Genomic DNA, 17,275 nt, shown 5'->3' with positions numbered 1-17,275 from the left:
GCCATCGTGCCCAGCCGGGAGTTAGTGTTTAATAGGTACAGAGTTGCAGTTTGGGAGAATGGAAAAATTCTGGAAATAGATGGTGGCAATGCTTCTACAACAAAGTGAAGGTACTTAATGCCACTGAATTGTATACTTAAAAATGGTTAAAATGGTAAATACTATGTTACATATTTTTATCACAGTAATAATAATAAAAAGTGTATAGGAATCTGCCAGATGAACAAGATGGAAAAGAACATTGCCAGTGAATTAAATATAATGAAATCTGACCTATTAATAAATTAAATATTGTAAACTAAAACAAACAAACCAAAATAAGAATCTTGAATTATTCGAAGGGCTTTGTGCTGGGTCTCACATCCAGAAACTATGTTTTTATAGTGACCCAAAAATTTGCATTTCTAACAAGTTCCCAGGTATACAAGTTATCTATTGCTGCATAACAAATTGTCCCACATTTTAGAGGCTGACATGGTTCAGATCTATGTCCCTGCCCAAATCTCATGTTGCATTGTAATCTCCAATGTTGGAAGTGGGCCTGGTAAAAGGCGACTGGATCATGAGAACAGATTTCTCACAAATGGTTTAGGACCATGAACTTGGTACTGTTCTCACAATAGTGAGTGAGTTCTCAGGAGATCTGGTGGTTTAAACGTGTGTGGCATCTTCCTCCTCTCTGTCTTCCTCCTGCTCTGGGTGTCTGTTCTGCCTTTACCTTCTGCCATGATTCTCAGTTTTCTGAGGCCTCCCCAGAAGCCAAGCAGATGCCAGCATCATGCTTCCTGTACAACCTGAGGAACCATGAGCCAATTAAGCTTCTTTTCTTTATAAATTACTCAGTCTCAGGTATTTCTTTATAGCAATGCAAGAACAGCCTAATACAGTGGCTTAAAACAATGTTAATTATCTCACAGTTTCTGTGGTCCAAGTGCCTGAAATCAGTGGTTCTGGCTCAGGATCTCTCACAAGGTGGCAAGCAAGATGTTGACAGAGGCTGCAGTCACAGAAATCTGTGGCTGGGGGACCCACTTCCAAGATGGCTTATTGACATGGCTGTCAGCAAAAGGCTCGAATGCTCACTAGGTAGGCCTCTCATAGGGCTGTCTTGGGCATGACATCTGAGTTCTCCCAGAGTAGTTCCTTCAGCAGAGAAAGAGAGCAAGCAGGAAGCCACAGAATTTTTGTAACTAGTATCCAAAGTTATACACCAAGACTTCCACTTTCTTCTGTTTTTCAGAGACAGGTTGTTAAATTCAGCTCATGCTCAGGAAAAAAGGTTCTACCTTTTGAAGAGAGAAATATCAAAGAAATTGGTGGATGTAAGAGTTAAAGACAGAGGAAAAGTGGCTCAACAGTCAAAGACAGGTTTATTCTAGAGAATAAACCTGAGAGGGGCTTCTGGCTAGTTTTGGTCAGGCATACTCTCTCTTACAGACTAAATGTATTTAAGGGTTCAGGCAGAGAGCTTATCACAGGTTGGAATGTTTCTGTGTGGAGAAGTTTATTGTGGGGTTGGAATGTCTCTGGTCGGAGGGGAGGTTATCTTGGAGCCTGACATCTCTGCGGCTGGAGGGGAGGTTATTTCAGAGCTGGCATGTCTCTGGTCGGGGAGGGGTTTATTTTAGGGTTGGAATGTTTCTGGTTGGAGATGTCATTTGTGGTTTATGGTCATGCTCACATTAGCTATTAGACTGATGCCCTTTGGGTTGGATTTAGGTGGTTTTTGATCAAGTGGAACTTTAAAATGGCCGTGCTTGTCCAAGATGGCAATGATCCTGCTCTGTCAGTGGACTTTTAAAGCCCATACACTAGATGTATTCCTGAGTCTGCTGTAACAAAGTACCATACACTAAATGGTTTAAACAACAGAGATTTATTGTCTCACATTTCTAGAGGCTAGAGAGCCAAGATCAAGATGTCAACAGGATAGATTTCCCTTGAGGCCTGTGAGAGAGAATCTGTTCCAGGTCTCTTTCCCAGCTTATGGTAGCCTTGAGTGATTCTTTGCTTGAGGATGGCCATCTTTTTCCTGTATCTTCACATTGCTTTCCCTCTCTATGTGTTTGACTTTGTGCCCAAATTTCCTTTTTTGTAAGGATGTGTCCTATTGAATTAGGGCTCATCCTAATCGCTCTATATAACATAATTATTTCTGTAAAGACCTTATGTCCAAGTAAAGTCACATTAGGAGGTATAGCAGGTGGGACTCTACCATCTTTTTGTTGGACACAGTTTAACCAGGTAATGCTGATGCTCCTGCTCTGGGAACCACCCTTTGAGAATCACTGGTCTAATCTAACTCCCTGATTACACTGGTGAGAAATGTAAGGTTCCTCTAAGCTAAATGACATGCAAATGTCAGAGTGATTCTGTGGCAGGGTCAGATGAGAACCCTTATTTCTTGGTCCACATTTAAGGCACTTTTCATAAACCACTCAGTGTTTGGTAATCTTTGACCCAATGTTCTCTGAAGATCTCACTTGTCTGTGGAAACCAGTAAGTCTTTGTGTTTTTTTCCTAAGCTTAGATTTTTGTATTGATCCCCAAAATTCTGCAGCTCCAGGGACGCTTTTCAGGAATCCTGTAATGCAGGGCAGAGCAAGGGCACATCAATTTTTTTGAGGACTACATCATTTAGCTATGCTCACTAGGTAGGAAGAGGGGAGGAGGATGGGGAAGAGGTGATAAAGGAATAAGGAAATGAGGTATGAGGAACACAGGAGAAAGAAATTACAATTGTGCCAATTTACATTGGTGCCACAGCCTGCCATACCTTTCAGTGTGAGTCAGAGACAGATGCAAGGTGAAAAACAACTCTTCCTGTCAGAAGTATATAAAACAAGTATGTAGCATTTCAAGAATAATGGTAAGTTGCACACTTATGCATCCACCAGTCATCTAAAGATAAAAAACATTGGCAGTCATCTAAAGATAAAAAACAATATCTTGCTTAGTTTTGCCTATTTTTTGTAAATGGAATCCTACTGTGGCTATGCATATGTGACTTCCTATCTTTTGCTCTACCTCAACCATATTCATATGTATAGTTAAGGTTCATTCATTGCCATTGCTGTATGGTGCTCCTTTATCCATCCATCCTCCTATCAACAGACAAGTTATTTTTGTTGTTACCAAAAAAAAATATTGCTATGAACATCCTAATGCATGTCTCCTGATGCACTGTGCAAGACCTTCTGCAGGGTATATATCTAGGAATGTAATTGATGAATTGTTGGGTGTGCTCATCTTAAGTTGAATAGGTTACTAGTTATGTGGTTGATTTCATGAGAGTTGTACCAATTTACACTAGTATCAGCAGCATCTAATAGCTCCTGCTACCCCACATCTCAACAACACTTGGTGTTAGTACAACATTTTGATTTTCCTGATGTTCATTTAACAAGCTGACTTTAGAACAAAACCCTCACATTAGACATGACCCCACTATATTGGATTTTTAGGACCTAGGATTCCCGATGCCTACAATAGGTGCTCCATAAGTGAGAACAAAGCGAAAAGAATCTAAGCTTTAGCCATTTGGTAAAGTACATTTTTTTTCTTTTCTTTCTTTTTTTTTTTTTGAGACAGAGTCTCGCTCTGTCGCCCAGGCTGGAGTGCAGTGGTGCGATCTCGGCTCCCTGCAACCTCCGCCTCCTGGGCTCAAGTGATTCTCCTGCCTCAGTCTCCTGAGAAGCTGGGATTACAAGTATGTGCCACCGCTCCCAGCTAATTTTTGTATTTGTAGTAGAGACGGGGTTTCACCATGTTGCCCAGGCTGGTTTTGAACTCCTGACCTCAGGTGATCCACCCGCCTCAGCCTCCCAAAGTGCTGGGATTACAGGCATGAGCCACCGCACCCGGCCCCCTTTTTTCATAATTTAAAGATTAATCAGCACACTTCAATCTTTCCTGTGTCTCCAAATTATGAACCTAATGTGAACACATAGCAGTGCATTTGTTCCCAAATTCAAAGGTTACACAGGAAATTTAATGCAGGAGTACAAGTATTGCTCCCAGAGGTGGAAAATATACTACGTTTGCTTTACTGTACGATCATGCATTCTGAGAAATGTGTCATTAGGTGATTTTGTCACTGTGCAAACATCATTGAGTGTAGCCACACAAATCTCAGTGGTGTAGCCTTCTATACATCTTGGATGTATGGTACAGCCTATTGTTCCCAGGCTACAAATCTGCACAGCATGTTACCGGAATATTGTAGGCAGCTGTAACTCAATGGTAAGTAAATGTGTATCTAAACATAGAAAAGGTACAGTAAAAATACTGTATAAAAGGTAAAAATGGTACATTTGCATAGGACACTTACCATGGACAGAGCTTGCAGGGCTGTAAGTTGGTCTGGGTGAGTCAGTGAGTGAGTGGTAAGTGAATGTGAAGGCCTAGAACATTACTGTTTACTACTGTAGACTTTACAAACACAATACACTTAGGCTACAATAAATTTATTAAAAAATTACCTTTCTTCAATAAGAAATTCACCTTAGCTTATTTTAACTTTATAAACTTTTTAATATTTTTAAAGTTTTTGACTCTTGTAATAATACTTAGCTTAAAACAAGCACACTGTACAGGTGACAAAAGCATTTTCTTTCTTTATATTCTTTTTCTTATTCCTATTCTATAAGCTTTTTTCATTCTTTAATTTTTTTTTTAGCTTGTTAAACTTGTCTGTTAAAAACAAAGACACAAACACACACATTATCCTATACAGGGTCAGGATCACCAATGTCACTGTCTTCTACCTCCACAGTGTGTCCCACTAGAAGGTCTTCAGGAGCAATAAGACGTATGGAGCTCCTATGACAATAATGCCTTCTGGAATATCTCCTGAAGGATCTACCTGAGTTTGTTTTACAGTTAACTTTTTCTTTTTATAAGTAGAAGCAGTAGACTCCAAATTAACAATAAAAACTATGAGGTATAGCCTGGTAAATAAATAAACCAGTAACATAGTTCATTATCATGTATTATGTATTACACATAATTGTATGTCCTTTAATAGGACTGGCAGTGCATAGATTTGTTTACACTATCATCGCCACAAATGGGTAAGCAATGCGTTGTACTATTGTAGCAGGACGAGCCGCAGACAACAACCCCTCAGACACCGAGTTGTAGAAGGAAAGGGCTTTATTCAGCTGGGAGCATTGGCAGACTCACGTCTCCAAAAACCGAGCTCCCCAAGTGAGCAATTACTGTCCCTTTTAAGGGCTTACAACTCTAAGGGGATCCATATCAGAGGGTCATGATCGATTGAGCAAGCAGGGGGTACGTGAGTGGGGGCTGCATGCACTGGTAATCAGAATGGAACATAACAGGACAGGGATTTTCACGATGCTTTTCCATACAATGTTTGAAATCTCTAGATAACACAAGCAGTTAGGTCAGGGGTTGATTTTTAACTACCAGGCCCAGGGCCCAGTGCTGGGCTATCTCCCTGTGGATTCCATTTCTGCCTTGTAGTTTGTACTTCTTCTTTCTTTGGAGGGAGAAATTGGGCCTAAGACAATATGAGGGGTGGTATCCTCCCTTACTATGATGTCTTGATGGCTATAAGGTCATTAGGAGATAGGAACTTTTTAGCTCTATTATAATTTTATGGGACCACTGTCTTATGTGAAGGTCATTGTTGACTGAAACTGCATAATGCAGTGAATGACTACATGCTAGTAAAGGACTGTGACATGAATTTCAAAAAAGGGAAAAATCTCCACCACTCCTAACCTTAATTTTAGTACTTAGTTCTTATATGGTCCAATATCAATAATTTTTTAATAGTATAAATCCTGCTTCCACATACTTACTGTTTTCTACTTGGTTAAATTTCCACAATTAAGATTTAAAAAATTTTTTAAATAATCTCACAATGTGTAGGAACTGCTGTTTAAAGACATCTATTTTAATGAGCTATAAAGTCTTGGTTCTTTGCTGGGAGCAGTGGCTCACGTCTGTAATCCCAGCACTTTGGGAGACCAAGGCGGGCGGATCACCTGAGGTCAGGAGTTCGAGACCACCCTGGCCAACATGGCGAAACCCTGTCTCTACTAAAAACACAAAAATTAGCTGGGCGTGGTGGTGGGCACCTATAATCCCAGCTACTCAGGAGGCTGAGGCAGGAGAATCGCTTGAACCCGGGAGGCAGAAGGTGCAGTGAGCCGAGATCACACCACTGCACTGCAGTATGGACGACAAAAGCGAAATTCCATTTCAAAATAAATAAAATAAATAAATAAATAAAGTATTGATTCCCAAATGCTAGTTTATCCATCTGTTGACAAAAAGAGTCGAACTCTGTAAAATATTTTGAAGAGATTTATTCTGAGACAAATATGAGTGATCATGGCCCGTGACACAGTCCTCAGCACGTCCTGAGAATTTGTGCCCAAGGTGGTCGGGGCGCAACTTGGTTTTATACATTTTAGGGAGGCATGAGACATCAGTCAAACACATTTAAGAAATACATTGGTTTGGTCCAGAAAGACCTGGGACTGATAGAAAGGGAATGTTCAGTTTAAGATAAAGATTGTGGAGACCAAAGTTCTCTGTAAGTCTTACAGTGGCTGCCCTTAGAGACAATGGATGACAAATGTTTCCTATTCAGATCTTAGTTAATCTCTTTAGGATTGGGAGGGTCTGGAAGAAAAAGATCTAGCTATGTTAATAGAGATTCTTTACAGATGCGTATCCCACCCCTCCAAGGACAGCTTTGCAGGGCCATTTCAAGATATGGCAAAGAAACATGTTTTGGGGTAAAATATTTTGATTTTCTTCCTTGTCTCTTAATGTTATGCCAGAGTCAGGTTGGAAAGTAAGTCACCATATATAGGGTTAAGTAAAACCCATCTAATAAGAATTTATGATTTGTAGGGCATGACTCCCCAAATCCTGTAGATATGAATCTTGGGCAAGATAAAAAAATCAGAGTTTAGTCCTCCGACCTCTGCCAATTTCTCAAGATATTTTTTGCTAGTCTAAAAGCTAATAACAAAAAGAACAACAGGATGAGCATTTTATACAAGTAAATGTATTCCATTTAAAAGATTTTTCTTTATTGTGAAATTCTGTCATTCTACCTTTTTAATGTTAAAAAGTTCTGTTTCGTGAAATGATGGTGATAGTAGATGGCATTTATTTGCTTGACAACTTTGTATGATCTCAGATTTTGTTTTACTTTTACTGACCTTTCAAATCTAAGTGTGTGTAAACCCTTTTAAAGTGCGTTACTACATCATTTAATATGTGTTTCGTAGAAAGCAACCTGGGAGTTAACTGCCAGGAGCACGCAAGTTTCAGAAAGCAAGACATACTCATCTCTATTCAACAATTAATCAGTTCTGATTGGGTTTCAAGTAAGGCTTAGTACCATCGCTTAGGGAGGGGCGTGCAAAAACGAGAAAGGTAGTGTTTGACCTCACCGGTTTAAGGTTTACCCTGTGCATTATACAGTTAAGAAACAACGCAGGGGAGTGCCAGGGAACCGAGAGGGGTTTGACAGTTGCTGCAGGAGAGTCTTGACTTGGAACCAGAAGAACCTGGAAAGTTAGAGGAGGGGAAAACCCCTACTAGGATAAGGCAGACAGGAATCAAGGCTTGGAGGGCATCTGGGTCCCCGGCCGCCCTGCCAAGGTGGAGGAAGAGCAGGCTCGAGGTGCAGCAGGGGGGCTGGGAAGGAAGGGCTGGCTAAAGCGCCACATGGATGTGAGTGCCAAAGAGACTAGGAGAGCGTGGAAGTGAGTCCCGAAGAGACTGAGTTCAGGACGTGAAGAGAAAGAGGCCGAGATAAACGACCCACCAGCGATCCTTCTTGAGGTCGACACCGAGCAAGGGTGGAGTCGGATACGCCCTGCGGACACCATGCACCCAATCAGCGACGAGCTGTCGCGGATCGCGGGACACGCCCCCTGATCCGAAGGCCCGAGAAGCTCTTGCACAGGACAGCCTCTGGAACCCCACGCCATTAGCGCCTGCGCCGTCTCTAGGCCCCGCCCTCTCACCCCTCCGGTCCTGGAACTCCCACAGCTAACATGGCGGCGCCCTGTGTGTTCTACGGCGGAGCAGTTTCCTACCGGCTTCTTCTCTGGGGTAGGGGTAGCCTCGCCCGGAAGCAAGGCCTCTGGAAAACCGCGGCCCCTGAGTTGCAAACAAATGTCAGATCCCAGGTAAGGCCTGGGAAGACTGGAAGCGGCTTATCTCTGCCGCGCGAGGATGTGGAGCCAGCGCGGACACCTTCCCCCAGCGTCTCGCGTGCCTTCAGGCAGGGACCCTAGGGTCTTAGGTATTTAGTGGAGGTCTGAGGTTGGGGGGTGAGGAGGTGGGTATTGGCGTGCAGTAGCCGCTCTGGAGGTTGTTACTTGTTTTTTTGCGGGATGCAGCGAGGGGAACTTACCTGCAGGTAGAAGTGGAGCGACCTCTTCCTTCATTTGGCTGCTGAGCTAAGGGTCGGCGTTGGGTCCAGTCCTACCCTGCCCTGCTGTCTAGGGAGGAGGAGGGCCGCGCCAGAGAAGAATGCTGGGAATTGGATTCCTGCAGGTGCCTGGAAGACAATGGAGAAAGTCACGTTTTGTAGAGGACAGTGACTTTTTAAAAGTGCCTTCAATCTGCGCGATTTCTGGCTTCTTAATTTTCCCGAATCTCCCTCTATGGAAAGATGCAGGCCAGAACTTGTACATTTCGTTTAATCCAGAGAGAAGTGGGGAGTCAACAGCTGGATGGCTGATGATGCCAGTTTACTGACATGCGATCTCAGAGCAGGAAAAAGATTTGAGAGGGAAGAAACGAGTTTAGTTTGGGATTATGTTTTATGCATCTGGGATTTCCAGTAGGTCTACAGATAGGCAAGTCTATGGCTCAGGAGGAGAACTAATTTCGAAATGCCCTGTTACCTTGTAAATGGTAACTGAGGCCTTGTAAACAAATTAAATTACCTAGGGAGAGTGTACTGAGGAGTAGGCAGAGGGACAGGGCCCTGAAGGACAAATAAGAAATAAGAGGCCCCAAGAGATTGAGAATGAGGGACCAAAGAAGCAGGAGAGAAACCAGCCAGTGTGGTGTCATGGAAAACAGGTGAATGTTTCAAGGAGGGAGAGTGATAACCAGTACCAATTATTGCAGGAAAGTCAAATACCATACTTTAAAAACTATATTTAAAAAAAACCCATCTTTTTATATGTTCTTTCTTTTATATTTTAACCTAGATCAACCAGTCCATTGTATCTATTCATGTGGACATTTGTTTTGTTTTTTTTTTCTTACTGGAAAATGTGCTAGAAATTTTTATTTTTTCATGCATTTCTTTAAGTATATCTTTGCTACATACGCATGATTATGAGAGGGACTATATCATACAGAGTATTTTTATTGTTGACATTTAATGTGTGTATTGGGGGATGGCTAACTTGCTGTCCCTCCTGGTATCTATTCTTCTATGTTTTTTCCATGTTCTTATAATCATGCATAAACATACATGCACAGGTGTACTTTACAAAAAATGGTACCATATTTGATTGCATTTTACTTTTTGCTTTTCTCTTGTACATATGCAGTATACTGTAAAGTAGAAATCCTTCAGGGTCCCCTATTATGTTTTTAAAAGCATTTTTAACTGCTGCATACTATTCCATAATAAGAATATATCAAAGTTAATGTAACAATTGATGGACATTTGCTTTGTTTCTACTTTCTTTGCACTAATAAAGTTTCAGTAAACATCTGGTCTAGTTCTTAAGTACTGGTTTAGTAAAATGGATGAAGAATGATTTCTCCTGTTACTTTAATTTTCATCTCCTTGACCACTCTTGAAACAACCTCTTTCCCCCATATGGCAAATGTTTACTGAGCACTTTACCTGAGCCAGGCACTGTGAAGTAAACAATTTAAAGTCAAACAATTACAAGATAGTATCCACCCTTAGCACTCTTAAGGGATGGTCCTGAAATGGCTGAATCCCCAGATTCCTGAATACTACTACAGCATATATTTTACCACATGAAGTACAGCTCAGATATAACTGAAACACTTAGCTGACCCCCCTTTAGATTCTTATGATTGCATACATATACCTAAAGACATTGATAAAGCTTTTTTTTTTATCGTGGTGCAGAGCTTATCTGTCTTTAACATTTTTTCACTTCTGCCTCCAACATTAATAGATAGATTTCTCTTGGTAGCCCATGTTTTATAAAATAATAAAAATTTTAATCACTTAATGAGTGACAAAACACTATACCTGGTCTTTTGTTTGTTCAACTTTTAATTTCCTTAATTACAAAATCTCTTCAGAGGTTACAGAAAACTTGAAGGGTGTGGGAGAATAGAATAATAATAAAGTGCATTTCATGCAGAGTATTTTTGCATTTTGTTTATATATGTAAATGTATACTAGGTGGTGATATAAACAGTAGATATTACAATGGGTCACAGTTTAACAAGTTTGAGAAACACTGTTACAATAAGGAAAAAGAAGCGAGTTTTGTTAAGCTATTCCTAGGTTCTCAGTTGAGACCTTCACTAGCAGACTACCTCTTGCATAGCAATCTTGTGGTATGCATGTTTTGTATTAATGCCTCAATACAATTGCAAATGTCTGAGTGTCCCAAATTTGGGGCAGAAGAGGCAGTCTTATGAATGGCCAAACTTTTCAGATTGTATATCCATGAATATCAGGGATCTATGGTGTACTGTGATATTTACAGAGGTAAATACAGAAGAGCACAGAAGTAACATGCCTGAGTCAGACTAGAGTTGTTGACCAGGTAGAGGATTGTCATGGGCAGCTTCCCAGAGGAGGCAAAGGAAAATAGCGTCTTTAGCAGCAAATAGGAGTTATATGAAAACAGAAAGCTATTCTATTCAAGGAAGATATAATAGGTGCATAAGGACATAGAGATGTACTGAGTAATAGTGGGCTTTGTCAGCAACAATTGGTTATAGCATAGGGTTTTGGTGAGAGAATGGTGCAGAGACAGGTCTGGAAAGTTTGGCAGGAATCAGTATGATCTGTTTTGCTATGCTAAGGTAGCTGAATTTTTTACCTGTCACAAATGAAAATAGTGTTAGCATTATTATGAGCAGTTGACAGTTTCCTTCCATGCTGTACTACAAAGGTTACCCATGAATTCATAAATCCTGTATCAATATAGCTAATATAGGAATGCTAATTTGGTTTTCTATAATATTTGTGATTTTTATAATAAGGAAAAACAAAAGACCAATTGCTATTTTGAAAAATATTTCTACAAAACACTAATAGGGTGTTTTCTTAATTATTCTCTACTACTGAACACTTTCCTAGTGCTTAAATATTCAGTTTTTGCCAAGCCAAGATGCCTTTGTTAATTTAGACTGTCTGCCAGAGAAGTGATCAATGACATTAAATGGCTTGGCCCTTTATATTTTGGTTTCCACTGTAAACACATTCCTGTCTCTGTCTAAAGTATCTGTTTTTTTTTTTTTTTAATCTCTCATGCTTCTGGAGGTTATAATATCCTGTATTTATCACAGCATTCTATTGATCTGCTTTAGTAGGATCTTAATACATTTTTTTTGACAAATGGCTAAAAAACGCTTTGAAAAACAAATTGTATAATTGACTTGAATTTGTATCAGATGCTCTGTACAGCTCTGTAAATTAGTTATGCCCTACCCCTGATAATTTTTGAATATATTTATTTTTAATCCCAGTTTATTAGCGACAGAAAAGCCCTTTGGTAGGATAAACTGTTCCCTTTGAGATCTAATCCTGTCCTTGTAAGGATAGAATTGAGTGTGTTCCTCATTGCTGTAATTATGAAAAATACCTCTACATTAAAATGTACACTGTCTTTATTTGGCAATTTATACGTTTCTTATATAATAAGAGCTTGATAATAAATGCTACTATCATTCCCACCTCTCTTTTCCTTGTAAAACAAGATAAGTAAACTTTCTTGTACTATGCTTCATTGTTGTAATTAGGATGATGAATGTATCAGTTATTTATTGCTACATAACAAATTATCCTAAAACCTAGCAGCTTAAACAACAGACATTTGTTATCTACAGTTTCTGTGGGTCAGGGTTCTCCAGGCACACTTTGTTGGTTCCTCTTGCTCAGGGTCTCTGGTAAGGCAAGAGTCCAGGTATTGGCCAGGGCTGCAGTCATCTCAAGGCTCCACTGTGGGTGGGGAGAGTCTGCTTCTAGGCTCACTCAGTGTTGTAGTTAGCAGGATTTAGATTCTTGCAGGCTGTCGGGCTGAAGGCCCCAGGTCCTTGCTGGCTGTTGGCCAGAGCCCTCCCTCAGCTCCTGCCACATGGGCCTCTAGGGCAGCTCAGCACATCTGGCTTCCCTCAGGCTGATGAAGAAAAGGTAAGCAAGAGAGAAGAACAGCAGGCGGCAGATTCACTGGGAGCCATCTTGGAAGCTGCCTACAACAGTGGAAAACCCACATATACTTATTTTCTTGTTATCTAAGTGTCTCTCTCATGTATTTAGGTCTTTCTTCTATGGTTCTTATGTGTGGGCATATATGGGTACCTATGTGTGTGCACATGTGGGTACATCTGAACACCTGCTGTATCATTCTTTTTGTCAGATAGGATTATTAGCTTAAAGAAAACTGCATCTTTACTATGTTTTGTTTTCTTATCTCATTATGGCAACATTCTCACTTTAACATCACTCATTTCTTCTTTACAATTATTTCTGTTAACATTTAATACAGAGCCTGGTCTATAATAATTGCTCAGATTTGTTAAATGAACTTGTAAAGTAGTTTATTTTTAGAATTTTATTCTGCAAAACCAAGCATATAAAAATAGAATAATATAATGAACTCCACAGATCCATCAACCAGCTTCAACAATTATTAATAATTTCCCAGTCTTGTTTTTATTTCTCCCCTCCCACCCCCCAGAGTCATTTAATGTAAACCCCAGACATTCTGTTATTTTACTTATAGTTACTTGAATATGCATCTCTAACATAAAGGTTTTTTTTAAAAAAATAGATTCCTTGCCACCGCCATATCTAACAGAATGAACAGTAATTTCTTATCATCTATTACCTATTTCATGTTCAAATTTCCCTGAATGTCCCAACAGCAGCTTTTTATAGTTGGTTTATTTTAATTGGGAGTTAAACAGGGTTTATGAGTTTTATTTGATTGGTAAGTACGTTAAGTGTCTTAATTTATAACAGGTTGTAGAATTAATGTAAATGGTAAATTTTGTTTAAGTAAGTGGATTTCTTATTTGTTTAACATAGTATCCGTTTCCCCTTCATAGTAGTATCCCAGTTTCCCCAGGAGGAATTAGTTCTTTTTCGCTGGTTATAGTTGAGAAGACCTAGCTATAGTCCCGAATAATCTGGGGCACCTGACTCAAAGTAATCCTATCAGATGTTCCTCCTCCTGAGATCCTGAGCATAGAGGCAGGACAGTTGGAATACCATTTTGTCTTAATGGACACATTCTGATTGAACCTGCATGGATAACTTTTAGCTGATAGAGATCCCTTGGACCCTGCCTGCTTTCCTTTCTTTTTTCTTTCCTTTTTTTTAAAATTTTTATGTATTTTTATGTTTTATTTTTTGAGACAAGAGTCTTGCTCTGTCACCCAGGCTGGAGTGTGCAGTGGTGCAATCTCGGCTCACTGCAACCTCCGCCTCCTGGGTTCAAGCAGTTCTCCTGCCTCAGCCTCCCAAGTAGCTGGGATTACAGGTGCCCGCCACCACACCCAGCTGATTTTTATATTTTTAGTAGTGACAAGGTTTCACTTTGTTGGCCAGGCTGGTCTCAAACTCCTGAGCTTGTGATCTGCCTGCCTTGGCTTCCGGAAGTGCTGGGATTACAGGCGTGAGTCACCACGCCCGGCTGCAATTTTTTTTTTTTTTTTCTAAAATGGAGTCTTGCTCTGTTGCCCAGGCTGGAGTGCAGCGGTGTGATTTCGGCTCACTGCAACCTCCGCCTTCTGGGCTCAAGTGAGTCTCCTGCCTCAGCCTCCCAAGTAGCTGGGATTATAGGTGCCTGCCACCATGCCCAGCTAATTTTTGTATTTTTAGTAGAGACGGGGTTTCACCATGTTGGCCAGGCTAGTGTCGAACTCCTGACAGTTGATCCGCCCACTTCGGCCTCCCAAAGTGCTGGGATTACAGGCATGAGCCACTGCGCCTGGCTGCAAATTGTTCTTAACAGTGGCAAAGCAAATTCCCTTCAAGAATTCTTGGTGTTTTTAGCTAAAGATCTGTTTTTTTCACACTCTTAGCCTCACCTTATTTAATGGATTGTACCAATGAATAATGGACTCCTTTGAATGTAAATATTTTTGTGTGAATTCATTGCTGGAATAATTCTGGACTTTTAATAAACATATTCAATATCCTGCTACTGATGCTGTGATAACTTTGTAAATTTAATATTATAAATTTCCAGAATGTCATACTCTTAAGCAATGTGTAGAAATGTCTTTGAAAAAGATCCTAAGGACTTTTTATGAAAAATAGCAAATTAGGGCCATTTTTTTAAAGCCCTTTCTAAATGGACAACAATGAAAATGTTTATAAATATGTTTAAACCTCAATTATGTTAAAAGTAGGAAAGCCGCCACCTTATGTCACAAACTCTGGAGACTATAGGCAGACACAATTTTAAATCAAGTGAAAAACCAAGTCTTCAATAATCGATCTTTTGCTTGAGAAGATGCTAAAATGTTGTAGGAGCAAAAGGAACAGTGTGGAAGAGACAGCTGAAGAAAATACAAAGGGATATTTACCTAACAAAATGGAAGAATTATTTTACCACAGCTACTTAACACTGTCAAGGACATTTAAAAATCAGTTGAGTGAGGAGGAGCTGTATGAGATGGGATAAGACAAGAAGATATGATTAAAGGAAACTGTTGAGGTAAGAATTTTGAGGATAGACCAATGATATAAAAAGCTAAAAATTCATAGTGGCTGCAGTAAGCAGAATTGACACTGTAGAAAGAGGGAAAAAACCATGGAGTAAAGATTTCAAAATCATACAGAATGCAGAAAAGGGATAAGAAATAAGACTAAGAGAAGCTGATCTAAACTATGGAGAACAGAAGAACAGATAATTGCTGTGGCTGAAAAAGAGAGCTGAATAAGTCAGTAAGAATTCATTGGATATTTATTTTGGAAGTTGATAGTACATTTAAACATTTTATTCAGAGACACATGTATTGTCACTGGTAAAATGAGAGCAAGCTGTATATGGTCCAAATTGCCAGCTCAAAAGCCAAAAAAAAGAAAACCCAATTCTTTTTTTTTTTTTTCATATAGCAAAAGAAAGAAAATAGGAAGGAAGCATTAAAAAATGTAAAGATTAAATAAGATGAATGACAAGACCGAATAGCTGTTAAACCCCATGTAACTTGGGTATTCTCATCTACTAAAATCTCAGATTGGGTTAAAAAAACAAAACCTAAAATAGTCTAAAACTTAAATGAAAAAGATGGGCAGTGATATTCCAGGGAAATGTAAATAGGTGTTTGAAAGGGTTGCAATATTATGACCCAACAGAATTGAAGAAAAAAAAATATTACATAGGAGTAGAAAACTTTGTAATGCTGAACGGTACAATCTACCCTAAGATGTAACTCTCTGGAACTAAATAGCACATTGAATATACCGATGAAACATACAAAAGAAACCAACCATAGGGAAATAAAATTGACAAAAGATTACAGACATTGTATGGATATAGATTCCTGTCTGGAATTATTCTGGCTCACTAGTAATGAGAATTACCTCTAAGTATGAATGAATACTTAAAATTTTTTTCTCTAATTTCTTTGGGAGACAGAGTCTCCCTCTGTTGCCCAGGCTGGAGTGCAGTGGTGCGATCTTGGCTAACTGCAACCTCTGGCTCCCCGGTTCAAGCGATTCTCCTGCCTCAGCCTCCTGAATAACTGGTATTATAGGCGCACACCACCATGCCCTGCTAATTTTTGTAATTTTTAGTAGAGATGGGGTCTCACGATGTTGGCCGGGCTGGTCTCAAACTCCTGACCTCAAGTGATCCACCTGCCTTGGCCTCCCAAAGTGCTAGAATTACAGGCGTGAGCCACCGCACCCAGACATCTCTAATTTCTTTCTGACAGTTTTTCTGTCTATACTTTACAACCACTGCATCACAGTTCTTTGAATATGAGGTGTTCAGTCTGTTAAACCTACTGCCTTTTGCTCTCAGCAGACCATCTTCTATTTCATAGAGAAAATAGAGGGTGTAAGACATAAGTAACCTTGCCTTTCTGCCTACCTTCCCTCACCTACAAACAATTTGTTTCATTACTAGTAGAAGACATGTTTTTTGTCCTAATGCTAATGCTTGCCATTTTTTCTCCTTCTCTTTTAAGTGTCAACCTCATGTCTCAGGTGATTAACAGACCTGTATCTGAAGCTCAGGTCTGTCCATGCTCACACCCACAAAGCCACCTGCCTCCTGGACATCTGTCTTCCTGGGGTGTCCATCCACATCTCATACACGTTCTCAAGTTTGAACGCATCACTTTCCTCCCTGATCTTGCTCCTCCTCTGGAATCCCTTCAGTGAAAGGAGCCATACGCTCCAGGAGGCACATTTCCTGAGGGCTGTGGTTGGTGATTGGCAGGGAGTGGGGTTGTAGTGACCCAAAAGAAAGTCTTTGTGGGTTCACCTGTATTAGGGTTGTTTTAGCTGCGAACAAAAACATTTTGTCGTGTTATCTATAAAAACCAGCAGTGTAATCATCCTTTTGGCAATGGAACATTTGGGAGAATTATCTACTATATGATTGCTACTTTTTGGCCCCCAGATCACACCTTTGCTATGATTCTTGGGGTAGAAAGATAATTTCTCTTCACTTTGAATATGTGAAGCAACATTCTCCGTTGCCCAAAGAAGACGTAGACTCATAAAGAACAAATTTTAAAATCCCCTGGAAAACAGTAAAAACGTTAAGATGGGAACCACTATGGTAGGGAGTTGGTGCTGGTGGCGCTGGGCTGTGGCAAGGGGAGCAGGGGTGTACAGACAGGCTGTGTCTATAAAAGAGCGGACCATGCATTAGCCAGTTGTGGTCATGCTTTTACTCATTGACAGCAATACTGTATCTTCACAAAGCATTGTGAGAAACGATAATGATTGGTTAGTAATATATTTTAGAAGGATGTGATCTCCTAAGTAAAAATAAACTCAAGTTTCAGAGAATTTTAAATTGCCCTTTTCTTACTCATTAAAAAGTAAGAAGAAACTCTATTTTTACTATCTTAATTT

General features: G+C 40.0%; 1 protein-coding gene and 1 long non-coding RNA gene across 3 annotated transcripts in view; one reads left to right on the top strand and one right to left on the bottom strand.

The window, feature by feature from the left end:
- The window catches only part of LOC746383 (uncharacterized), a 104,074-nt gene extending 95,577 nt beyond the window's left edge, over positions 1 to 8,497 (bottom strand). The window contains exon 1 of the long non-coding RNA XR_127150.7: positions 8,411 to 8,497. This is a non-coding gene — a long non-coding RNA (uncharacterized LOC746383). The remainder of the gene's footprint in view (positions 1 to 8,410) is intronic.
- The window catches only part of MRPS9 (mitochondrial ribosomal protein S9), a 61,524-nt gene continuing 51,533 nt past the window's right edge, over positions 7,285 to 17,275 (top strand). The window contains exon 1 of one of the 2 annotated variants that reach the window (XM_515671.7): positions 7,285 to 8,183. In XM_515671.7, the coding sequence (XP_515671.1) occupies positions 8,049 to 8,183 (135 nt within the window). In that variant the 5' untranslated portion in view covers positions 7,285 to 8,048. The remainder of the gene's footprint in view (positions 8,184 to 17,275) is intronic. The other variant, XM_016949213.4, reaches the window with a different exon arrangement.

Source organism: Pan troglodytes, chromosome 12 (genome assembly GCF_028858775.2).
Source record: "Pan troglodytes isolate AG18354 chromosome 12, NHGRI_mPanTro3-v2.0_pri, whole genome shotgun sequence".
NCBI classification, from domain to species: domain Eukaryota; kingdom Metazoa; phylum Chordata; class Mammalia; order Primates; family Hominidae; genus Pan; species Pan troglodytes.
Note: the sequence above shows the minus strand (reverse complement) of the source record. Positions and strands in the feature narration are given on the sequence as shown.